Source organism: Squalius cephalus, assembly GCF_949319135.1.
Source record: "Squalius cephalus genome assembly, chromosome: 21".
Classification (NCBI taxonomy): domain Eukaryota; kingdom Metazoa; phylum Chordata; class Actinopteri; order Cypriniformes; family Leuciscidae; genus Squalius; species Squalius cephalus.
The window spans coordinates 30,076,755-30,103,330 of NC_137142.1; the positions used below are offsets into that span (position 1 = coordinate 30,076,755).

The following is a 26,576-nucleotide window of genomic DNA, read 5'->3' on the forward strand; positions in this document are numbered from 1 at the left end:
TCTGGGACGTGTAGTCTTCCTTACGTGTAGCCAAAAATATAAAAATTTATGTTCTCGCAGAGGCAGGCAGCCCAGAGCAAGAGGGACTACGCCTGCTGGAGCAACATGAAGATACATATTTGGCTTCAGAATACCTCGTACTGTGGTAAGAAGAGTCAGCATATTTCAGTACAATTTTTAGCCTATATGATTTCATATTTTATTTAACATGGCAAAGAGCATCTAAAAATGATAATGTTATTGGTTAGAGCTTAATTAATTTCCCATTTCATATAGCATTTGATTAGGAAATTATAAAGTGTATGGCTGAGGTGTTTTGATCCTTACTTTTTTCTTTTATTGAGTTCATTCTTACAAATGAGACTTGAATTGACAAGCATTTTCTGTATTTCATATTAAATTATTTTTTAGTACAGAGCTGTCATTTTAGTTCATATAGGCTATTTCATAAATGTCCAGTATGACGGGGTGAATATGGAGCCACATAGCAGATTTGCATGCTTTTGTTGTGTTTATTTGGAAATTATCTTGATATTTTATATGATACAGTCTTACATAGATTATGCCTAAAAACCTGACAATGTGAAAGGCCATGCGAATGCTTCAGACTGTGTTCTTTCATCACTTGAAGGTCATTTTGATGTAGTTTTGTTACACATGCAAACATAGCCAGTGTCACAAAATCTGGCTTAATATTGGGTTATAAAATGAATAGATCTGGTTCTGGCTTCTTTTTGTTCAATACAGCATTCTAGCCATGCTAAAAGCCACAATTTAGCAACATCTATGAGGCCAAACACAATGTTTTTGTTGTTTTTGTTGTTAAGCAACAAAAACAGATTGTTTTTGTTGCTTAACAACACTCTATATCAGGTAGTAGGAATTTCTCCTAAGCATAAGGGTGCTTAATTCTTCATGAATTTACTTAATAAAATAAATAATGAATATTTTAATATTTAGTAATCAATTTAAAAGCCAAACACTTTTGATCGTATTTGGACTACAGCCTAAACAAGGGCTGATAAATACTGTTATTTGCATGTTAGTGTCAAGCTTTGCAACGTCATGTGTTCGATGGGTGTAGTGAGCAAAAAAAACTACAATTCCCATAATCCCGCAGTGCATTAGCCATGCGCCGCAGTCAATCAGCTGTTGAGGCGACTGCAGAAGGGCAGCTCATCTGTCATATCAAAACCCAGGCGAGACTAACAGAAATAGTCTTATTTACAGAATCCCAAAAGGTGAACGACAAGGTAAAGTCTGATTCATGTACGGCAAGAAAAAAGCAAGCAAAAGAAAAAAGAAATCAATCCGTCAGATGCATGTTATCTGTTTAATATGAGTTGTGTGCGCGGATTAAAGTGCTGGATTTGATTTCTTTCCCTTTCCAATAACCCGATGCATTTTAGAAATGCATTATAATATACATGCATGTGCTGTGAGGGTCTTATTTACTGTCATTTAGCTGGTCAGCGCGTGCTCTGATGTGATGGTTTCTATTATGACCTTGAATATGCAGCTCTAATGCAGCGAAACGAGGATTAACGGACGGAATATTTGGCAGAAACGCTCTTCATCTCGTTACGATCGTCTATTCTGATTAAAATTTGATTAAAGGTTGAGTTCATAAATCCATCAGGCTCGCTGAATCTGTCGCATTCTCGGCCTGTTTTTCATGGGAATATTTGGCATCGTAGAAACCCTCAAGAGGTATGTTGAAATTGATGTACTTTTTCATACGGTTGAATAAAATCTCTTTTCCTTCGATCTGTTTTGCTTATCAGCGTATATAGCTACAGATATGATAGCCCTTCACAAAATAGGTAAACTTCGTAATAGCCTACTCGAAGGGTGCAAAATAAAGATATGTCTCAGATATGTTTGTAATACAGCCAGATGAAGTGGGAAAACTTCCAGAGCTGTTATTGGGATTTCTGTTGCGTATGTTTTGTGCAGCATTGCTGGGTGTAACCCAAGATCCTGCAGCAAATATAACCTAGTTGCTGAGCTGTGCCATGGACGGTAGTACACCATCCAAGCAAAATGTCTAAGCAAACTTATGCTTAGAACTGTATAGGCTACATGTTTTTCCCTTTGCATTTTGTGTTTATATGTAACAAGCCTATACTTTATTGATTGCATAAATACACAAAAATAGCTTAGTCTGCATTACAAACAAGATACACAACAATTTGCACTGCATATACATTACAATAGACAAATATGTATAACATTTTAGACATCATATGGACATTAAAAGGGATAGTTCGCCCAAAAATGAAAATTCTGTTATCATAACTCACCCTCAAGTTGATCCAAACTCGTGTGATTATCTTTCTTGTGTTAAACACAAAGAATGTCAGTAAACAGTTTCTGACTTAAACAGCTCAATGGGACCCATCAACTGTTTGGTTTCCCATATTATTCAAAATATCTTACATTGTGTTCAGCAGAAGAAAGGAAATCATACAGGATTGGTTTGGAACAAATTGAAGGTGAGTCAATGATGACAGAATTTTCATTTTTGAGTCAACTGTCCCTTTAAGTAGGCTATACACAACAACAAATTGTATCGTCTGACACAATATGCACAAAAGCTACTAAATCACATGCATTATATTGCATAGGGATTCACATGCATTAAATAGGGATTGATGCATCAAACCACCAGTCAGGTTTAAAATTTTTAAAATAGCAGAGAATATTTTAGTAGCAAAAGTCTTTGCAGATGTTGGATGTATTGAGGAGTCTTATGGCACAAGCTACACTCTTAAAAGTGAACTGCAAACCTATTTTTCTCGTTTATGTATGTGAATAAAACAGTTAACCTTGCTGAAGGACGCTTCTGTATTTATTGACGTATGCAAATGGAGGGGCGGGGCTTATGAAAAGAAGAAAAAAACAGGAACAAGAATCAGTTTCTCATTTCTGTCTGGAGTTCCGGTGAGAGAAAAACGAGACGTGGCGAAAATTGTTGAATATATCGGTGACCTCCGAGCTTTTCTCCTTTAGTCGTGTTGGGACACATGAGTAAACCCGGAGTACTGACAGATCCCGGGCTGCTGCTGCTGCTGCTGCTGATACATGGCTGATCAGGGGCTCATTAATAATAATAATCCCAGCCCGATCGGTGTGATCAATAATAACTGATCATCTGTGTTTCAGCTCAAAACATGCAGGATGATTTACTGATGGACAAAAGCAAAGCTCAGCCTTACCAGCACCAAGACCCGTCAAATACAGAGCCTCCATCCACCCCGACCCCCTCCGAGCCTCCGATCCTGGACGAGCAGAACCACGTCGGTCACTCCGAGCGGGTCGCCATGGAGTCTCCGGTATTACCGGGTTTGGGTTTCCCTCAGGATTCCTCTCTCTCCCCGTCGTTCGGCAGCACTTGGTCCACAAACACTGTGGACGAGGGCTATTTCCAAGGGATTCCGTCGGTAAACGGCACGATGCTTTTTCAGAACTTTCCCCATCACGTCAACCCGGTGTTCGGAGGTAGTTTTTCTCCGCAGATGAGAAGATCACCGATGAGTGTGAACCAGAGGAACCCCTACAGCCACCAGACCCTCATCAATAAAGTGTCCACGTCGTCCGCTTCTTCGTCCGCCTGGAATAACCACCAGAACGCGGCGTGGAGCTCCGCGGCGAACCCCTGGAGCGGCAGAGACCCGCGGCAGAGAGCGCTCGGGCTGGGCGTCCCGTCTCCGCTCAACCCCATCTCCCCGACGAAGAAGCCCTTCCCGAGCAATGTCATCGCGCCTCCGAAATACCAGAGACCCGGAGCCATGCAGAAACCCTGGATGATCTCAGAGCCTCCGGAACCCTTCAGAACCGACAACAGCAACAACATGCTGCCATTTCAGGTGAGATTATTCAGTAAATATAGACATAATGCATCATCATAGAAACAAAACGTATTTTTTTTTAGACATAAATCATAATTTATACATAATAGTTGGAAAACATGTAGCCTATCATCATGATTAATTATGGACATATTGCCTCAAAATATTAATAAAATAAAATGTGTAGTCATAGGCTATATATATGGTCATAAAACAATTTAAAGGCATAGATATATTATCATAATTAATAGACCTTTATAAAATTGCATCATTATAATCATAAAACAATTTAAAGACAATACAACACTGCGAAGTTTTTTATTTACAGGAATGTCATTTTATTGTTTCTGTTTATGAAGGACTTTACTAAAGTAAATTCCCTGTGAACGAATTTATAGCCTACTTTTTATGTATACTCTTTATACTTATAATTTACAGAAATGCCAATAATTCTGATATCTTTAATACATTTCTCTGACTGTAAGGAAGAGTTGTTTTGAATTATTTTCCAGCTGTATCTATAAATGTCATTGTAAGGTGGAAGGGTTCAAATTCCCATCAGAGGCTCTCCTGCAGCGCGTTTGTGGGCGTTTAAAGGAAACACCACTCGAATCTGATTGGTGCTTGTCGAGTGAGGGGGCGGGGCCTGCGCTGCTGTCATGAACGGAAACATTGTAGCATATTCTCACATAGAGGGCATTGATATTTTTGTATTAACAAAGCTGAATTATTTTGATTTGAAAACTGCTTCTGCTCTATTCGATACAATGTTTTTCTTCATAATTGGCAGGAATTCATTATTTATGCTCATTCATTTTTTGATGAGTCATGCACATGTCTGTTTTTTCTAATTGACACTTAATGAACTTTAGTACAAACTATCTAAACTCTACTTTGAAATTTGTGACAAAAATACTGGGCATGAGAAGCAATTAAAGGAGCAATTTTATTTGCATTTATTTTGAAAATTGTTTTAACTTGAACAGTCTTTGAGCATGTGAAGATCATATTGTAAATGGATCATTTCTGTTTTCAGATATTTTAGTGAATGTTGTGTTTGTTTTGAATGCACATTGTATTAGCCTAGAACACATATATCCATTCCACTCAACATTGGGCAAACGCTTATTAACCAAACACTGTTTTTTTCTCATGACAAGTGTTACTTTGAGTCTGATTTCGTGCAGTTTTGCCCACAATGCTATCAGTTTCCTGATATTGTACATCACTGCATGAGTTCCTTCAACGCATACACAATACCATCATTAAAAACAAATCAAGGAAGTTTGATGCATCCATTAGAGTTACAATGTAAAGTGTTGTTGTTTTTTTTCAAAGCAAATTAAAAATAGAAATAAAACAAATGTAACATATTTGATAGACTACAGGTTTAGGAAGGAAGGTATGTAGTTTCTAGTTCAATATATAAAGTACGCAAGCAGGCTGCCACAATAACAAGATGTGGCATGTGTGTGTGTAGTTGTTTAATGCTGAAATATGTGTGGCTCGTGTCTGATAGTGACTGAAGTGAGGAGCTCAGCGTTTTGATTGCTCATGCTTTTCACAAAGTGGGCAGATTTTTATCTGGAACCTGAGAGGGGAAATATCGCTTTTTGAATGCTCAGCCAGTTGCGTGACAATAGACTCGATGTGCAAACAATGTGCTTCCCTCAGTTGGCCTCTGCCCACTGCCGTATTCATCCGCACACTTTCACCGGCTCACGCTCTCTTTATTCTCTTGCTCATTCTCTTTAACTTGTTTAATTGCATACACAGTGGACTGGCAATCTCATCTGATTTGTGTTTGACTAGCAGGGGGGCAGGAGAAACATTTAGGTAGAGATGATGATGCAGATCATCTTCATTAGTAGACATGTGGAACAGCACAAAAATTGAAATTCACAGCGCTTCTGATCAAAAAATAGATAACGCTGAGTCGTTATCTTATACTGTGAGTTTAAACACTTGCCACAAACTGACAGGATGCCTAGTCTATTCACCGACGTCTGATGAAACTGACTGCTGACTAAACTCACCATTTTCGGTCGGGTTGGCTGGCTTTACACAGATTCAGAGTCTGAATGAAGGTTTTTACCAGTCTGTCTGGAAACAAAGTTGCTTTTATAACGTATAGCACTTTTGAGGAAGAATGAATCTCTTCAGTTTTGTTGGATTTGATCATTTTCAAGTAAATGTATACAAGGAATAATCCACTTTATTTGTCTGTGAAATATGTATTTTTTTCACTTTTTGAGAGAAAGAAATTCAGATCACAAGTCTACACACAATTTCCTTTAATTTCTTTAGTCATTTATAGACCTGTGCTATTTTAGTATTATTTATATACTATTATATTATTTATTAATGTTTAAAAATATCCTTTATTTGTATATTTTTAAACCAAAAAAGTAAGCTAAAACTACAAAAAAAATTGGCTATATAATTTTTTTCATTTAAGCTTTATTTTTATTAAAATTTTAGTGATTTTAGTACATCAACTTATTTCAGTTAGCTCCGAAAGTAACATTTCAAGTAAAATTTTCTAGTGTTTATTAAGTAAATTTTTTTCATTTTAGAAAAAAAAAAAAAAAAAAAAAAAAGATTAAATTGCTGAAAATCATTTTTAATAGTTTTAGTTTTATTTACCAGATACAACACTGTCATGGACTAGAAGCACAATGAATGAGTTGTTTCCACACAAGTTTATTTTGATGATTACAGATTTATCCAGTTTGAGGCTCTGTTTACGCCTGGTGTTAAGATGCATTTTTGTCGATCGGATCACAAGTGGACAACGTTAAATACAGGTGTAAACGGTGTCTAAAATGTTTTGAGCTTGTCCACTTTTGACCACTTCCAGAGGTAGTCGAAAACGCATTCGACTGGATTGCTTTCGTGGTGTAGACGCTCATGTGGTCGAATGTGTTTAAACAGCCACAAAAGACCGTATACTCTCCGCCTACTGACTGAACGCGTAAACATTATGGGAAGCGCACTAGCAAAATGTTTTTTAAATTTTGTCGGCTGAAGACCCAAGTTTGGTTTGAAGGCGAAAAACATACCAAGCACAATGTTCTCTCACCATTCCTGATTTCTAACACACACTTGCTCTTGCATCTGTCAGAGCAGAAACAAAAGCTGATGCTCTCCGATGTTTTTCCGTCGTTTATATGTAAATTGCGTGAGCTTATTTCGTCTATTACATCGAAAGATCTGAAAAAGCCAATACATTTACTCACCCATAAACCCTCCCTTCGAAGAAATCAGGACAGAAGTGGTTGAAAGTGGACAAAAGAGACGGATTAAAACACCAGGTGTAAACAGGAATGTGTCTCCCTCGTCTAAAACGCATCCGATCGACCAAAACGCATCTTAATACCAGGTGTAAACAGGGCCTTAGATCTGAACTCGGCCCTAACCCCTGGACTAATTTGAAATGTGTGTTTTTTTTGGCTCATCTTTAACCCCTTCCTTCTGTCTTTCAGGAACGGAATCGACCCTTTGACCCGTTCAGCTTGCAAACTTTGGAGAATTCCTTAATGGACATGATTATGACCGACCATGACAAAGGTAAACATCACCCTGCCGCTGGCCCACCAATGACTATCGCTGATATTTTATGGAGGAATCATTTTGCAGGTTAGGACTATTTATACATCCATGCTTGTGCTTTTAGCTTCTAATGATAAAAAGCATTTGGTTAATGTCATATTTGTTTTGGTGCATTTTTCTGCCACTATAGCATATGATGAAATGTTTTATGTTGATGACCGCTTTCAATAACTGCTGTCTTACCTGCAAAATATGTCAAAAACATTATTAATAACAATATCACTACTATTCAGAAGTTTGAGGTCAGTAAATGTCTTTTTAGAATAACTTAATTTATTCAGATTTGAAATTGGTCAAATGTGACATTAAAGTAATTTACAATAATTACCATTTCAAATAAATGCTGTTCTTTTGAACTTTCTATTTATAAAAAAAAAAATGCATCATGGTTTGCATTAATATGTTAAGCAGCACAATTGTTTTCTACATTGATAATGATTAGAAATGTTTCTTGAGCAGCAAATCACGTATTAGGATGATTTCTGAAGGATCATGTGACACTGAAGACTGGCATAATTGGCTGCTGAAAATTCAGATTGCCATAAAATAATAAATTACATTTTAAAATATATTAAAATAGAAAACAGTTACTTTAAATTGTAAAAATATTTCACAATATTGCTGTTTTTCCTGTATTTTTGATCTAATGCAACCTTGGATAGGCCAACCTTTGAATAGTAGTGTAAATAATACAAATATATTCAGATGTTCAAATGTTTGTCAAGTTTATTTATTTGTATTTTAGGTTTTTCACATCTATTACCGTATTCAGTGATTCTGCACAGACCATTTGCTGAAGGGAAAGTTTAGTTGTTCTGATCTGTTGTGGGAAATTCTCTCATAAGTTGTTTTGAGATCACACTAGAGTCTCAGGGGACACCAGGAGAGATGGCTTTCCTCTCGCAGACAATGGAAAGCGTGTGATTGTGTAAAAAGCAGGTGAGGGAAGTTGTTTTTATGTGCTGGAAGCATTGAGGCCCGTCTCAGGTGTGGAGCTGTTTTTCCAGATCTGGGTTGGAGAAAAGATGTGAATCTGGCAGTTGTAGGATCTGGATTCTTGAGTGATCACTCCTGGAGGTGAGCAGGAGGTAGAGCAGAAACTCCTGACTGACCAGACACCCTGGCAAACTGCTCACCTCAAGCAGATGTCAGTGAAGTAGGCTCATGTACAGAAAGAGAGATGGGAATCATTTGTATCACACCCAACTTTCTAGGAACTTCCAAAAGTTCCACTTAAATTTCTAAAGAGATCTTTTCCCATCCTACATCTGCGTGAGTAGTGATAGCTCCTCATTGTGTGTGTTTGGGAAATGTGGTGGTGAGTCACTGCAGTTTTGGCATCTTCCTGTCATGTGGGTTTTGATTAGGTTACTAGAGGTCATGAGCAGATAAATGGTCCTGTAAAACAGGCTCCTCATTCCAAATCAGTGTGTTGTTTGTCTCTAATCTTTGGTTTTCTTAAAGTCGGCTGGAAACATAAATTGCTATCGTCTTTTCTTACCTATTGTGATGCTTATCTGAGTGATACAGCTTCTCGAATGAAAAAAATGGTGGACGATATGGCCAAAATATGATCACGATATTTGTTTCCCCATATCATACGATATCGATATTCATTTACCATTAATGGGGAAGGAAATGCTCTCCACTTATTTGTTAGACCTTTAGAATGAATGTAAATATCACAATTAAACTCCACACAGAAGCTACCTTTTAATTTAAGGCCCCATGAAATCCATTTGAATTTTTTCCTAAATTCTGTGTTTTACATTTTTATTACATTTTTTGGGGGATTCTGTGTTTTAGGATTTAATACAAATTTATATGAACTTTAACAATTTAATCAAGCTTTTAAAATGTAATCAAATGAAATATAACAATTAATTTACAGCAAAACATTGCATTTTTATTTTTTGTTGAATAAGATGTTGCACAACAGAACTGTATACATTTCAAACATAGATAAAATATCTTGGTTGTATGATATCTCTTAGAAATAATAATATCATTACATTACATTTATTGATATATTTCTGTCATCATTTCTTGAAGTTAAACCGAACCTTTATTTTGACGGCTTGTCATGAAGATCTTTCAGTGTGTACTATTTGATGGTAGTTTTTCCTCAAGTGAAAAGCTTGTGAAGTGACGCTCAAAGCAGTTCTGGAGATGAAGTTTGTGTGTTCATGTCCTCACTCCTCAAATATTGAGACAGCAGACGCTGAAAACACAGTGAGCGTCACATGCGTAGGAGTTTGTGTATCAGAGGAAAACGTGCCGTTCATTTACACAGAGACAAGCAGAAATCACATATTAGCGACATTAACTATCTGGCTGTTGTTGCATTTATTTCTGCTGTTTGATTGGCTGTTAGATTCATCCACATTGAGTAAAAATGACGAGCTTATCATAGTTATCAAAGTAAATTCTATCACGATCTAGGCTGCATCTGAATTGGACGGTTCTGTTGGTTTTGCTACAGACGTTCTCAGGTCTGTGGGTCTTCTGAGGAGTTTTGTGCCGGTTAACACTTCTGAATCCACATTAATCTGATTGAAGTCGTAGGAAATGTTGTGTTTTGAAATGCAGAACAGAGTAATCTTCATCCGAGCACGCATGACCACAGCCTCTCTCTCTTTCTGAGGTCCCAACATTGACACACACACACACACACAATCACAAAGATGCCTTTGTGCAAGCACACATGCACCGATTTCTTTTGGACTTCTCACATGATCTGTCTTGTGTAACTGTGAGCAAAGGTTTGAACCAAATCGGTTCCTGCACGTCATAGGTTTTGAGAAATCTTCCTAAGCTTGACTGATACTGTGGTAGCAGTCACAGCTTGGCAGCAGCCGCAGTCTGACTTCATTATGCTCAATAACTCAGCCATAATGATCAAGCTGAACTAGCTGATGAGAGGAATATATTCGAGGATACAGTTTCTGCACATATGCACAACTCGTTTAACAGGGTGACTTGTAATCTGGGTTGTCAGAGCTCATTTTGACCCTGTAAGCCAAAGTTGAGACAGTAGCTAAGATCATGATGCAAGTTGTTTGTCAAGCCTGGGCTGGTGTGACACTTTGCACATTGACATTGATAAAAGTGTCTCATGGTTCACGGTTCAACTCGTCCTGTATTGAAGGCCTAGGATGAAAATAAAATGTATGAATAGTAGGGCTGTGCGAATAATCGAATTCGTTTAGCCCCCTCTGTGTGCAATACGTCAAATGCATATGTCAGACTATCGTTACAGCAAAACAGAATGGGACCATTGACACAGAACACGTTTTTGCGGTCAAAAACATGAGGCGCAGGTTTAGAGACGGTTAAAAACTTGAATTTTTACATTGAGCGTCATGTAGGATGCCGTGTCAACGGGCGAGATGCTGCAAAAGACGTGAGAGCAACGGTTAAAGACGTGTTTACAGGTGTGTTTACATAGAAAAACAATGGCATATTCCAAACCAGAAAACAAAAATCAAAACTGGAACTGCACAACATACAAAATGTTTAAAAAGGCATAAAGAAATAACCATCGCCGTCACATATCAATTATGCAAAGATATGATGCCCGCAAATATCTTCAATAAAGCCTGCTTCCAAAAAAAAAAAGTATGCAATATTGAAAAAAATGATAATTTTTTGTTCATATCACACAACCCTAATGAAGAGCTTAAGCCAAAACACCTGCCACTCCTATTTCTGATCATGTGTAAGAGCAATGAAAGATCAGCCTTCATGCTGAAAGAGTTTCAGTTTGCTCAAATTATTAGTATTTTCTAGTGATGTAACTGTATAATTTGGATAAATATGAATTAAAAAGTGCTGTCAATGGATTTCAAAATGTAATTGCAATTAAGAAAAGATCTTTTTATATATTTGATGCAATCAATACAATCGGTTCCTTTTTAGGAAAGAAAACTTAGTAATATCTGTACAGTAAAATTGAACGTTTGCAGTGTCACATTGAATAAATGGCTTAAAAACAAATAATGACTTAAACATATTTAATTACATGTAATCTTTGACAGCCCTAGATTTAAAGAGGTACTCCACCCAAAAATGAAAATCATCATTTACTCATCATCATTTACCCTCATGTCATTCCAAAACTGTATGACTTTCTTTCTTCTTCTGAACTTTTGAAGAATGTTTCAACTGTTTCTTTTTTTGTCCAGACAATAAATGTCAAAGGTGGCCAAAGCAACATTGGACCCCATTGACTTTCATTGCATGGACAACAAAATCACTCACCCATTCTTTAAATGATGCCAGAATGTTGAGTGAATTATCCCTTTAACCGTTATTCTCAGATTGTTCCCACAGCAGTTTGTCAGTTCTCAGCACACAGCATTTCACTGTAGGGTCTTTTCTATTAATAGTTTAACATTGTTTGTCTTTCCTTAAAGCCGCCCTGTTAGGCTGTCCGTGTGAAGCTCAAGGTGTGTGAATGTTGATGTGATAGTTGCTCAATTTCAAGGACATTACAGTCTCAGTCTGTTTTTCCACAGTAAAAGCTTTTACTGATGGCTTCTAAAGGCATGTTGGACAAACATTGAGCTCTTTAGGGTCATATTATAAGGCCTAAGCCAGCTCTGTTATTTACATGCTGAACCAATTATAATATCTACACGCTATCATACCAGGACTATTGCCAGCAAGTTTATTTTGATCCATTCAATCCATCATGATTGTTTATTCTGACAATAAGTTTGTTTGCATCTTTACATACCTGTGTAAAATAAAACATTGGTAACACTACAATAAGGTCTCATTTGTTAACAGTTAATGTATTATTAACTAACATGAACTAACAGTGAGCAATATATTTCTGGCAAAAAAATTATTAATAAATGTTGAGATGAACATCAACTACGATTAATAAATGCTGTTGAAGTGTTGTTCATTGTTAGTCTATGTTAGCTAATATGCAGTTGGTAGTGTTACCAACACATTTACATGTGAAATTGCCAGGTATTAATATAATATTGTCCATTATAGTTCTTAATTCAAAATGCAATTCTCAAAAAAGTACGGTAATAAAACCAAATTTCAGATTTCATGATGCGCTGCATCATTTAGCCAAGAATTGTAAAATCATTGTCAGATCAAAAATAATTCTTATAATGTTTAAGTGTGTGATGGGTGCTTTTAACATGAATTTCACAGGCTTTGTGACAAGCTTTGCTCTAATTCTAATTGTGCCTGTTGTTGAAGGTCCTCAGATGTTGTATTATAACCTTTATTTTAAGCTGGTGTGTCAGGGGGAAAGTTGGCTTATGTGTATCTGTCATAACAAGACTGGAAAGTTTCCCTGTTTCATGCAGAAAGAAAGACGCTGACATTTGCTTCCAGAGTTCAGGCCTGATCAAACAGCAGGAGAGGAAAGGGAAACGCATGATTTGCATAACCATAGACCCCTGTGAGGAAATGTCAGGGGAATGTGTTTGGCTCTATCTCTGAGGTGTCTCTTCACTCATCAGTAAAGAATACTGATGCTAATCTTAAATGTGAGCTTTAGGTTTCCATTAACACTAGATGGGAATGTAAATAGCAATACTAAAATATCCAGCTAAAACCAGTTTTAGGTGGTAGATGGGACCATGTTAGCTGTCTTCAATAGTCTGGTCATTAGCTGGTTTAAACACTCTTAGGTGATTGACTAGCTGGACCGCCATTACCTGACTGGACTTTTAGACCATCCTGAACCTGTTGAGGTTACAATGTTCTTAAAACCAGCTTGACCACTTTAAGTTTTGGTGACCTGGTTTTCCAGTTGGGCCCATTACCAGCTCATCCTTCTCCCTGCCAGCTGGTAGTCCATCTGGTCAATAAACCAGCTTGGACCATGTTCTAGCCACCATCTTAAGCTGGTTTTAGTCAGAAGGGTAATGTTCAAACCAGCTGAGGTACTCAGAGTCAGTCTGTCCATTATGTCACCGTTGGGTCAGAACTACAGCTGCAGTCAGTTAGAGACTTATTCACTACCGACTCTTATTTCCAGCTGTCTTGAAGTCTGAAACAAGTGAAACCAGCCTCAGAATTACAACCACTCTGAAATATTTACCTGCATTGCTGTAATATTCCTCAGAAAGTGCAAAATTATTTTATTATAGTAAGTTTATAAACAGTGAGTACTTTGATTAAAATTTTACTTTTTACACCGTGTCTACACCAGACACGAGTGGCGCGACACGTCAAAGGCAAATAGATCCCATTATAATCTACACTGGACGCAGCTTCACCTTAAATTCCCGACACTAAACTGATGCACCGTTCTATTTCTGATGCACGTGAATTGCTTGCACTACTTCTGACAAGAAGAACAAATGGATTTGCAATGATTGCAATGAACAGCCTCAAGCTGTTGTGGCGCATCACAACACAACAACGGTCACGTCCGGTGTAGATCCGGTGTCTCATTATCTGCCTGACCTCAGATTTGGAATTCAAATTCTTCCACAGTGTTTAAACCAAATGTATGTTGTAAAGGAAGCATTTGTCCACTTCCTTTAGTATACCATGCATTTTGTTTCAGTAAAGCTATCAAAATATCTCCAAAACTACATACATTTACCAGAAAAACAAAATAGCATTAGATACAAGATTGCATTTAGTGAGTTTTATGCCTAAATGAATGAGTAATGAGTATGCATGCGAGTATTTTGTTCAAAATGACTCAGCAGTGACATTTAATTCAGATGACTATGTATCTGAAGCGTAGGCTTTATTTAAAGTGCATTGCCCTGTTGATGAAATTAATCATGGGTCTCTTCAAAGGTGTTGATGCTTTATAACGTAATCATGGTGTGTGCGTTTATTTCAAAATCATCTTTACACCTTTTTATTATAGTATCATGATGTGCTTTGGCAACCTTTGCCGCATGTCCAGATGGTTGAGCTGCTTTGATTTGAATTATTGAGAAAATAGTCCATATGTGAAAGATGTGCTCTCAGCACAGCTGCTGGTTCTCACCAGAGACACTATATATAGCACAGCACACTAGCCCGAACAACACTTGCAAGTTGGGAAACATTTGCCCTGTTCGTCTTACAATCTCACCGGGCCAAATACCTGACGAAACCGCACCACATTGCACATTTCTCATCGCTCGCCATTATTTGCCGTTGGTTGAACCACTGAAGGGCAGAGCGTCTCTGGCATTCTCTGTCTGCTGTAGGGAAGAAGTTTGCAAATGTGACTTGTGACGGTTCAGAATTTGCGTAAAAGAGCCCGTCGAGACTTGCCAGCAGCGTTCCCTGGAATCCCACAGGGGCTTTGCTGTCATTTGTAACCAAAACTGCTAATGCTGGCACATTAGAGCTCTGATACTGAAAATGAATCAACAGCTGTTTTACAGCCATGCAAATGAACACTTAATGTAGTTACAGAGAGTCCATGTGTGAGTTTGCTTAGCTATACTTGGGTGATGCATTTGTTCCTATATGTTCGCTAATGTTACAAGATTCCTTTGGGGACATGTGGGGATGTCCTCATTTAATATGATTCATAAATAGACTGAATATGCAAAAAAATGAAAGTGTTTTGTTTGTAGGCTTGGGTTTAAATCTGCTCTACGTCAGCATTTAGAGATGTGTTAGAACACAATTCATAATACATCGCAAGTACGAGATTTGTATGCTAAAATTCATTGATGCTTCACCTTTTAGCAGAAATATGCCACAATGTCGTGTTTAAAAAAAGGTAATAAGCTGGTTTGTAGTATGTTAGGTGTCTCAATGGTGTCATAACTCTCATGGTTTGTGTTCTCATCTCTTTGTAGGTCGCATGGGTCTCAACTTTCACCATCCTGTAGCTGAACATATATTACCACCGAACAGTGAGTATCTCTCTCTATCTCTCACAGTACTGCATTAATGCTAATAAACAGAATTTTCATTCCAGATGAAAATTGGATTTCTAAGACAGCGAAGATATCTTGTTATATATTCCATCTTATTTCAATCGACTCAATCGAGTCAAATGATTCAATATACACTTCCGTTTAAAAGTCTGGGGCCGGGAAGACATTTTTTTATGTTTTTGAAAGAAATCTCTTATGCTCACCAAGGCTGCATCTATTTGATCTGAAATATATACATATATACAAATACAGTAATATTTTGAAATATTATAACTTGGTTTAAATAATCGTTTTCTATTTGAATATATTATTTTAAAATACATTGTAATGGCAAAGCTGAGGTTATGTGTGTATACACGACACCGTTTTCAACTTAAAACGGAAAACTTTTGTATGCATTTTGGCCGTTCATTTACACGACAAATGCGTTTTGGGGATCTGAAAACTCAAGCTTTTGAAAACAGGTTTCAAAGTGCTAGGTTTTGAATACGATGCCTTTACCGTCTCCATGTAAACTACAAAAACGTGAATCTGTGAAAATGGGGACATCATGCACATGCGTATTACATGTTCACGCATGCGTATTGCGTGTTCGCAGGGTGTTACTTGACAAAGTGATATCGCCAGCTACTGGCCTGGCATGCATAATACAGCCTTTTTAGTCATTTTTGCAGATGCGTGTGAACAGGGATTTTTAGGACAGTTTTTAGTACAACGTTGTCTTGTAAACATACCATGAATTGTCAGCATCAGTACTCCAGTTTTTAGTGTCACATGATCCTTCAAAAATCATTCTAATAATGATGATTTGCTGCTCAAGTAACATTTCTTATTATCATCAATGTTGAAAGCAGTTGTGCTGCTTAATATTTTTGTGGAAACCAAAATAAATTTTACTTATTTTATTATTTACAACAAATAAGATTTGTTGATGAATGTAAAGTTCCAATAAACAGCATCCATTTGAGATAAAAGCGTTTTTTGTAACAATGTAAATATCTTTGCTGTCACTTTTGATCCATTTAATGCATCCTTGCTGAAGAAAATTATTCATTTCTTTAACTACATTTTTTTATTGATCCAAATTTTTCAAACGGTGGTGTAAATGCTTATTTGGTGATCTGTAGGCCTGTATACTAGTTTCTTGTAGTGGCAGACAGATAACTCGGCTAATTAATACTATCCATTAAAACTATTAGCCGTTAATACTATCGGCATGTGCTACATGCTGCAGAAATGTTTCTCCCTTGTGTGTCTATTTCAAAATCTACCAATTAATTCAGTTTAAAGGCAAAAAATAACTGGCATGTTCACACTGCCCCAACAGACACCAACAAACGCTTATTGGACATGTTCAGTCGGGTGAAACATATGACACGACCCAACAAACGTGTTTGTTGGCGTTTGTCTGTGCTGTGTGAATTGGCCTTAATTAAGCAATTAAATCATTAATAATAATTAAATTGTTCTGCTGTAAATGTCAGCATTATATTTCCCATGTAATTTCCCATATCAGCATCAGCCAATGCAAAACCCATTTCCGTCCTCCATTAGTGTCTCGTAGGCCCCAATGCAATGTGCTGAGTCTCGGTTTCCTCCTGTGGTGCCACCAAACCGCACACATGAGCATCTCCCCTGCTATGATTAGCTGTCCTGAAAGCTTATATACACACGGTCCACCTCAGCAAGTGGCGTTCGGCCAGAGGAACAAACATGAAAGGGAGGAAACGCCAGGAACAGTTTTGCCAGGGTCACAGGGGTGGCTTGAGCTAACTGTGCTCACTAGCCTGATGGTTGTAGTAGGTATCTGCGTGTCTGCCGTAGGTACCACTGAAAAGCTTTGAGTGGGATGTTTGAGGTCTGGCGTGTCATTCGTGTGGTTTATGGACGCCGTTTGGTGGAAGCAGTTCAGGAAGGAGCCGGCAGGGCCTGAGACCACTCTCTAAACCTCTAATTTGGACAATTTAACTGGGAAAATAGTTTCCATGTCTGTTTGTATGAACTCGCCTTTAAAGTCTGAAGTTGTTTAGGCTGAAGGATGCCAAAATGTTTTGCCCTCCAGCCATTTGACCTGCCACATTTTTATAGTATATATATTGGAAAATAAAAATGTGGCTGGTCACCCTGCATCTAAGTTATTATATTATATTATATTATATTATATTATATTATATTATATTATATTATATTATATTATATTATATTATATTATATTTATATATATATTTTTTATATATATATATCTATATCTATATATATCTATATATATTTTATATATCTATATATATTTTATATATATATATATATATATATATATATATATATATATATATATATATATATATATATAATAATATTATTATTATTATTATTATTATTATTATTATTATATATATATATATTTTTTTTATATATATATATAGCAGGGTCATTATATTTAATTTAAACTAAACTATTAAAACACTTGTTAATTGAAATAAAGTAGAATATATTTAGATGAATAACTTATTGTGTATATATATGTGTATATATACATACATAATAAGTGTATATACTGTATATAATATAATAATAATTTGAATAAAATGTGCAACAAACTCTTTTAGTAGACCAAAAATGAACCTGATTTAAATTTACACTGCCCTTGAAAGTGAATTTGAATCACTTTTTGCTCCACGTTGATTAGCGGCGTCTTAGTTAACTGAAAGCAAACAATGAATCACACATATAAATTGATGTCTTTTCTTTCCATTTTGATGACTTCGCTCTTGTCCATATGTAATGTGTTTATCGTGCCACAGATTTAGCTGATTGGTCTGTTTTACATCTGACACTGATATGCTGCCCTGCATGTCAAAAGCTGAACTATTTATAACTCAACACGGCATATTATAAACGTGTCAATCATAGTGTGAGTCGTGCCATAGCAGCTAAAGACATCCATCTAACTCAAGATTACATAGACCAGCATTAAGAAATGCCTCAGATGGACACAAGAAGGTGTTTTTGGTGAACGCCCCCCTCACACATCTCTATACCTGAAGATAGTGGCGTGATGCACGAAAACTAGATTTTCCTTGATGATCGGGGTTCATGATGAAGAGAAACTACCATCCAGAAATTCCAGGCTGGTGAATGGTGTTAATTCAACACCATGTTTAGAGGACAGGGCTTTGATTATAGACCAGCTCTATAGAGTTTGTCGGAGTCAGTGTTCTTGCTCTGTATCCCAGTGTGTCAAGGCTGTGCGTGATCTGCTGTGACTTGTATTAAGAATCAGCCTGAGGGACTTGCTTCAGTTGCTTTTTCTCACTCTTGAACCCTTGCTAAATGTAACTGGTTATTCTTTAACAAAAGCTATTTCACTGGAACTGCCCTTTTTCCTGCTGCCTACAGTCACCTCTCAACAAAGACCCCGTCCGTCTCTCCGGGGGGGTGTTGACTCACTCCAGACACTGTAGCTTTCTCCTTTCATTGTTGCTAGGAGTATTAGACCCCCTGACACCGCCTCTGTTTCTGTGTACCCAGAGACTGCCAGACCTTTTTAATGAAAACCCCAAAAGTGAGATGCCCCAGAAGGAAAACAATACATCCAACTCTGAAAATGTCATACAGTTGGAGCGTCGACATCAGGAACCAACTGTATGAGGCCGTTGGGACCTTAGGTTGCTCCTTTAGTCATAGACTGTTGCACCCCCAGTGTAAGAGGGAACGCTACCGGAGATCCTTTGTTTCAACAGCAGTTAGACTTTTTAATATCAGCATATCTTAGTACTGAGGCTGGGCTTTGACACTCCTATAGGACCAGTTTTATCCTTAGGAGAGTATTTACCCGTATACCCATATTTAGGATATTTATTTATTTATCTTTTTTCATTCGTATTTAATGATACTGTTTATATCTGGATGCGTTTCTGGTCTCCCTGCATAATCATCATCAGAATACATAGTTGCAATAATGTTTTGTTTTCCTAAATGCAATATTTTTTTGGTGCATTTTAGTGTGTATGATGGTTTTTAGTTTATATTCAGTTACCATTATTGTACAGGTTTAATTCTATTCTATTTTTATTTATTTATTGTACTGCCTTGTCCATGCAGCTGTAATGTCTAAATTTCTCCTTGGGGATAAATAAAGTTTTATCTTATCTAATCAGGATATTGTTAGAATTTTATTTGAGGTAATTAATTAATTAATAAAATACTTCAATTAATCAATGCATTCAAAAGTTATGCATTCAGAAGTTTGGGGTCAAATTTCTTTTTATAGAAATTAATAATTTTATTCAGCAAGGACGCATTAAATTGATCAAAAGTGACAGTAAATACATTCATATTATCACAAAACAATCCATTTTAAATAAATGTTGTTCTTTTCAACCTTCTGTTCATTAAAGAATCCTGAAAAAAAATGTTTTCAACTGTTTTCAACATTGATAATAATAAAACTAATCAAATCGAAAATCAAATCAGCATATTATAATGATTTCTGAAGAATCGTGTGACACTGAAGACTGGAGTAATGATGCTGAAAATTCAGCTTTGCTGAATTATATTTTAAAATATATTACAACAGAAAGCATATCATTTAAATTGTAATAATATTTCACAGTATTACTGTTTTTACTGTATTTTTGGTCAAATAAATGCAGCCTTGGTGAGATAAAGAGAGAATTTCCAAATTTTTGACCGATGCTGTATGTACAGTATGTATGTATGTATGTATGTATGTATATATATGTATATGTATATAAATTATGTGTTTTTATTAGAATTTTTAACAGAACCCCAAACATTTGAACAATAATGCAGTAAAGGCAGAGTTGTATATAAAAATGTTATGTAAGATAGGTATGTGTGTGTTGGTAAAATAAACCCCTCAATATTCAAGGGGCCAAACGAATTTCTTTCAAATGTCTGTGCCATTAAACTGGGTGTGTTGCGATTGCATTACATAGCTATAAACATGTCAACAGTTTAGCTTCTGTCATTTTGATCAGGAAGATTCTCTTCACCTGAAAGAGAAACAAGCTATAAAAAACCCATGACATTTCTTGCGGCAATACAATGCATATAGTGTTGTGTTATGAAGTGTGTCATTATGCAACGACAAGTGAAACCAAGCTTGAAAACCCCCATGTCTGTCTCTCTCCCTCCTCTATCTGTCTGTCTCTCTCTCCCTCTATCTTCACCCGTCTCTCTGCTCTCGAGCAGCCAGGAGTTATGGTCGCAGAAGAGGTAACCTGACACCTTCTTTATGTTTGTGCTCGCAGAAATGATGGGGCTTTTGCTATGGCTGATTTGCTCGTTGTCTGAGAGGGTCACAGGGACGGATGAGGGGAGGGGGGGGGGGGGGGTCATAATATCTGCTTCCTTTGCATTAATTCATGTTCATTTTGCCATTGTTTTCTGCTAATAATTGAATTAATGTTTCCTTTTTTGTTATTGCATAAAATCTAAAGAGTCCAAGGAATATTTTAGCAATCGATCTCCTAATAAAATGGTCAACAATCACTAAAATATTATTTAGGAAGTGAATCATACAGGCTTGCTGCACCTCTCATTTCAAGTGTCGGACTAATTCTGTCATCCAGTTCTGTGTCTGAGGGTTTATACCTCACATGTGTTGGTTTTCGCTCTAGTGCTCCTCTCATACCCCTTTTCCACCGTGAGCCAATCACTGTAGCTGTCTGAAAGTTCCCAGTGTGGCATGATGCATTTAGGTTGTGTTCACACTTGGCATGTTTGGTTAGATTAAAACGAACCCTGGTGCGATTGCTCTGTAAGTGCGGTTCATTTGAATAAGTGTAGACGCTGCCATCTGAACCCTGGAAGCGGACAGAGACCGCTGAAAAGATGAGTCTCGGTCCACTTCCAATCGAACTCTGATGCGGTTCGAATGATATTTGAACGCAACACAGACCAAAGACATGTAAACCAACCAAAAACAGGAAGATGAGACCCTAAAAAAGACAGAACGCTCAAGCATACCTGTTTTTTTCTCGTCATAGTCGTGATGTTGCCCATTACAGTTCGGTACAGGCGTCAGAACCGCGTCTCCTCACAGCAGATCTTCATCTGTGTGTGTGACGGAGGGATTCCTGCTTCTGTTTTGACTCTTTTACACATTTTATAATCTCTTCACGAGTTCTCAACTGGTCAAAACACCATCATATGTTGGCAAGCGCATTTATCCCAGAACACAGCATTATTTTGGATGTTCAGTGTGAACACACCCTTAGGTAATGTTTTTCTGTAATACTTCTATTTTTGTCACTCTGAAATTCTACTCATTCCCCATTTGTCTAAAATAAATTGATTTACAATCATGTGTGTTTTTATTGTTTTTTATTACATTTAAAAAAAACTGATCAATGAATGCATCATGACCATGAATTAATAACTTTGCATGTTGAAAAGGGATATCAGTGTTTGTGTCCAAAGGTCTGTTTCCTCACACAGTGATGCCTCTGATCACAGCACTATTTGTTTGCATTTCAATATGAAAATGTATCTTGTTTTATGACTCTAGTAATGCCTACCTGATCATATTGATCACATCTCTGTGTGTTTTTTTAACGTGTCTTCAGGTTAACACTTCACAAATATGAGTAAGACCAAAAAGAAATGGATTGTTGCTTGTGTAATTATTTGGGATTTAAATTTTTTATGGGTGATCAAATGTATAATTTTCTAAAAGCTTCACTTCATTTCACTTTGGCACTTTGGAACAATCCAGTTTCATGTAATATCTAAATGAATTAATCATTTTTAACTAAAATATGTTGTAATCCATGCTATTTGAAATAAATTATACTACAGTTTGAAAGTTTGGGATCGTTTTTTTTTTTTTTAATATTAAGTCTCTTATGCTAATATTTATTTATGAAAATACAGTAAAACCAGTAATATTGTGAAATATTTGTACAATTTAAAATAACTGTTTTCTTTTTGAATACATTTAAAAATGTAATATATTTCTATGATGGCAAGGCTGAATGTTCAGCATCATTACTCCAGTCTTCAGTGTCACATGATCCTTCAGAAATCATTCTGATTTGCATGAAACATTTCTTGTTTTTGAAAACATTTATTTTCTTATGTTGAAAATAGATGTGTTGCTTAATATTATTGTGGAAACGTGATACTTTTTTTCAAGATTCTTCGATGAATAAAAAGTTCAAAAGAACAGCAAATTAATATTACATTTATAAATGTCTTAACTGTCACTTTTGATCAATGGAATGAATCTGAATGAATTTCTTTAAATCTTAACTTTTTCATCTTAGTTACCCAAACATTTGAACAGTAGTATATAATATGACTATATTATTATATATATATTATATAAATTTTTTTTTGGGTTTTTTTTGTAGTCTTTGGCATTTTTTGTCCTCTAATCTGTTTCTGTTCTCTGGCTTTCCCTCTCTTTCATCTCCTGTCCTGTGATTCCTCCTCTTCTCTTCTTCTTGTTTGTTCTCTGCTTCCTGCCTCAGGTCGGTCTTCACTGTTTCCTTTCGAGGACGGCTTCTTGGACGAGGGTCATGGGGACCGAGCGCTGACCCCTGGCCTGAGCTCTCCCAGCCGCTGTCAGAACGGAGAGAGGATGGAGCGCTACTCCAGGAAGGTGTTTGTCGGCGGACTGCCGCCTGACATCGATGAAGGTACGGGACTCGCGCGCACACACACGGCTCAGTGCTGAACTTGAGTTTGGAGGGTATATTAAAGGTATAGTGGAGGATCTTTCCGAATTTTATATAAGACCCGCCCTCTCCACTTTTTGAATAAGTTTGATTGATTCACCAGAATGATTGACAATTAGGAGGACCAATAGTATAGGTGATCCACCCGGAAGTAAAAAATCCTCCACTATACCTTTAATTCTTTAATAAAAAATTGTCTTCAAGATACAGTATCATAAATCGAACATGATAGAAATAAAATTTTACCTGTATCTGCTACTTTTTGCTCTACTATGTTTCTGTTTTAGGGTTATTATCAGCAACTAATTAAGGGGCTGTTTACACCAGGCCACTTCATGCGTTTTCTCAGTTCGGATAGATATCTGATTTATCAAAACGATTCCATTTACACCTGGTCACATAAATGTGTTTTTGCGAAACGGATTTAAATCCGATCTTCAACTCCCGCGCTATATGCAGATTTAATGGAGTGCACGTCACCGAAAGCAACAGATATGAGCTGCATTTTATTGATCATCAGCTAAAATTTGAAAATCAAAGACTGCAATAAGAGAGAGCGGCAACAGCCCTGGTAAGATCATTTCGTTTCTCTACTTTTAATGATGATGATTGTGTGTTAAGCGTCTGCGACTTAGGCTACTTTCACTTTGATTTCCGATAGTTTGCACGTTGGCTTAATGAATAGATGCTCAGCTTCTCATCTGCGGTGATACGTGTTCCAGTAGCGTCGTCATATATGGCTATAACATTACATATAGCCTATAACACGCTCTCAAATGTTTTTTTTTTAGCATTTTTGGGAGGAGTACAATTTACATATGTGGTTTCAACAACCAGATGCATTTACACTTGTCCAGTTTCATCTGGAATGCGTCTCAGACGTCCTCTTGAAGTGGTTTGAGCGATCGGATTCAAATCCGTCTCGAATGCGTTTCGGAGGGCATTTACACCTGGTCTTTTCACGATCGGATAGCTATCCCATCTGAGAAAACGCATGAAGTGACCAGGTGTAAACAGCCCCTAAAAGTAAAACTATTCAAATATTTTTTATATAAAAAAGTTAACATGAATAAGTGATGCTGAAATAAAATAAAATATAAATTTCAGATGAAAAATGTAAAATATATTTCAGTTATTTGCAAATGATTTTTTTTTTTTTTTTCATTTAGTATAAGTTGAAGCACTTAAAATCACCAACTGGAAATGAAAAAATGAAAAAATAAACATAAATTAAACTTAAATAGTAATAGTAATTGAGACCATTTTATTAAGTTTAGTGGTGTGGGAAATGTGCTTTTCTAAGCGCTTAGACCTGTTTTTTCATCTTGTTGACAATAAAATGGAAATCCATCCATTCATCTATCTGTACTTCCATCCATCCATCCATGTGTAGTTCCATCCATCCATCCAATAAATTTACAACAACAACTGACCCAAAGTATATCTACAGATTATTATCTATCTAAATATTATTGTATAGACTGGTGGGTTATGCACTTTGACTTGGATCAGTAAGACACGTAGCAACCACTCAGAACACCCTAGCAACTGCATGAGACACAGAAAAAAAAAACAGACACATGACTGAAAATGTGATTCATAGCAAAGAACTTTTTTTATTATTATTATTACGAGTCCCCAGTTATTTGGAGAGGATTCAGTAACTGATTTTTTTTTTTTTTTTAACAATGTTTGGAATCCATATTTTTGGTCTAAATACTTTCCATTTTTCCTACAGATGAAATCACCAACAGTTTCCGCCGCTACGGTCACCTGGTGGTGGACTGGCCTCATAAAGCAGAAAGCAAATCCTATTTTCCTCCTAAAGGTAATGACATTATGACATCATCTCTCCTGCGGCACTTTAATACAGCTGCAAATGTTTAACAAATCAGTGACAGCATTATTCCTCTTGACACCGTCTGCGTTTGAGAACTGAAAGAACGACATCACAGTCGGCATTTACCTCAAATGAGTCTATTGTGTGTGGATGCTGGTCTGAGTTTACTCTGAGCATCAGGAAGCTGTTGTGTTGTGTGCGTCAGATTGGTCTCTATTAGTTCATTGGGCCTCCAGGTGTTCATTTCTATGGCTTGAACAGATGCACACAGACAAGTACTTACAGATACACACCTGGAGGGAGAGACCAACTGCATTTCATCACGTAACTCACGTACATGTTTGTGTGAGTACCTGGAAATAGCTGACAGAGTTTGATTGGACGGGCACAGGGACATATATCATTGAAACTTTGAACAATGTATATATCATTTTATTATATACCATATAATGTATAATAAGATATATTGTAGGATATAGATTCATTATATGTATAATGAGATATTTGTACGTTATAAGGAAATACAGATTTCTTTCAGTCGATTAAAATTTTTTATCACATTAATTACATGAAATGCAGATTAATTAAACATTTTCTGACTTTTTATAGTTAAGATTCTGTAACACTTTATTTTAAGGTGACGTTGTTGCATGTTAAAGGAGAACTCCGGTCAATTTTAACATTGAGCTCATTTTTTTGTACATTTGGAGTGCTGTCAATACAGAGAACAACGACAAAAATCGGTGTTGCCTACACCGTGTTATCCTCTTTTTAAAATTTGCACCCTGTTGACTTCAATGGGGCAAGTTTTAAACCTGCTTTTAGCCTCTTAACATCCTTGATGTGTCATTACAAGTGCACAGGTCATGTGAGTGATTCCTTCAGAGTGAACACGGTGAATCTGACTGCAGTAGATGTGAAAGAAATGGATAAAAATGATATTTATTTAGCCAGCGCAAATACCTGTATTTACATCCTGTTTTCGGTCAAAGTCCATAGTAATCGACTGTCGAGTTCACGCGCATGATCATAGGTACTAAACCAATGCGCGTGAACTCGACAATCGATTACTATGGACTTTGACCGAAAACAGGATGTAAACAGGTATTTGCGCTGGCTAAATAAATATCATTTTTATCCATTTCTTTCACATCTACTGCAGTCAGATTCACTGTGTTCACTCTGAAGGAATCACTCACATGACCTGTGCACTTGTAATGACACATCAAGGATGTTAAGAGGCTAAAAGCAGGTTTAAAACTTGCCCCATTGAAGTCAACAGGGTGCAAATTTTAAAAAGAGGATAACACGGTGTAGGCAACACCGATTTTTGTCGTTGTTCTCTGTACTGACAGCACTCCAAATGTACAAAAAAATGAGCTCAATGTTAAAATTGACCGGAGTTCTCCTTTAATGCACTTACTATAGTAATAACAGTAAATATGCATAATTACAGGAAACTAACCCTTAACCAAACCATAACCATAATGCTATAGTAAGTACACGTAGTTAATTAATATTACTCAGTACTTATTTGAGTAAGTACAATGTAACTGTCACCTTAAAATAAAGTGTAACCAAAGATGTTAACAATGTTTCAATTGTATTTATTATTTACCATATAATATATATAATATTTATGTGTTCTCCCTCTCAATCTTTCATTCTATGAAACATTTGAATTCATTTAATCAAGTCC

At 36.6% G+C, this 26,576-nt stretch overlaps 1 protein-coding gene across 7 annotated transcripts in view; it reads left to right on the forward strand.

Moving 5' to 3' along the window:
* Nucleotides 1-23: 23 nt before the first annotated feature.
* Nucleotides 24-26,576, forward strand: part of cpeb3 (cytoplasmic polyadenylation element binding protein 3) — a 33,701-nt gene continuing 7,148 nt past the window's right edge. The window contains exons 1-7 of one of the 7 annotated variants that reach the window (XM_079855005.1): nt 24-145; nt 3,166-3,869; nt 7,337-7,490; nt 15,254-15,310; nt 20,549-20,572; nt 22,831-22,998; nt 24,776-24,865. In XM_079855005.1, coding sequence (XP_079711131.1) covers nt 49-145; nt 3,166-3,869; nt 7,337-7,490; nt 15,254-15,310; nt 20,549-20,572; nt 22,831-22,998; nt 24,776-24,865 — 1,294 coding nt within the window. In that variant the 5' untranslated portion in view covers nt 24-48. Of the gene's footprint in view, nt 146-1,137; nt 1,254-1,687; nt 1,711-3,165; nt 3,870-7,336; nt 7,491-15,253; nt 15,311-20,548; nt 20,573-22,830; nt 22,999-24,775; nt 24,866-26,576 lie in introns of those variants that run through there. The other 6 variants (XM_079855007.1, XM_079855011.1, XM_079855009.1 and 3 more) reach the window with 6 other exon arrangements.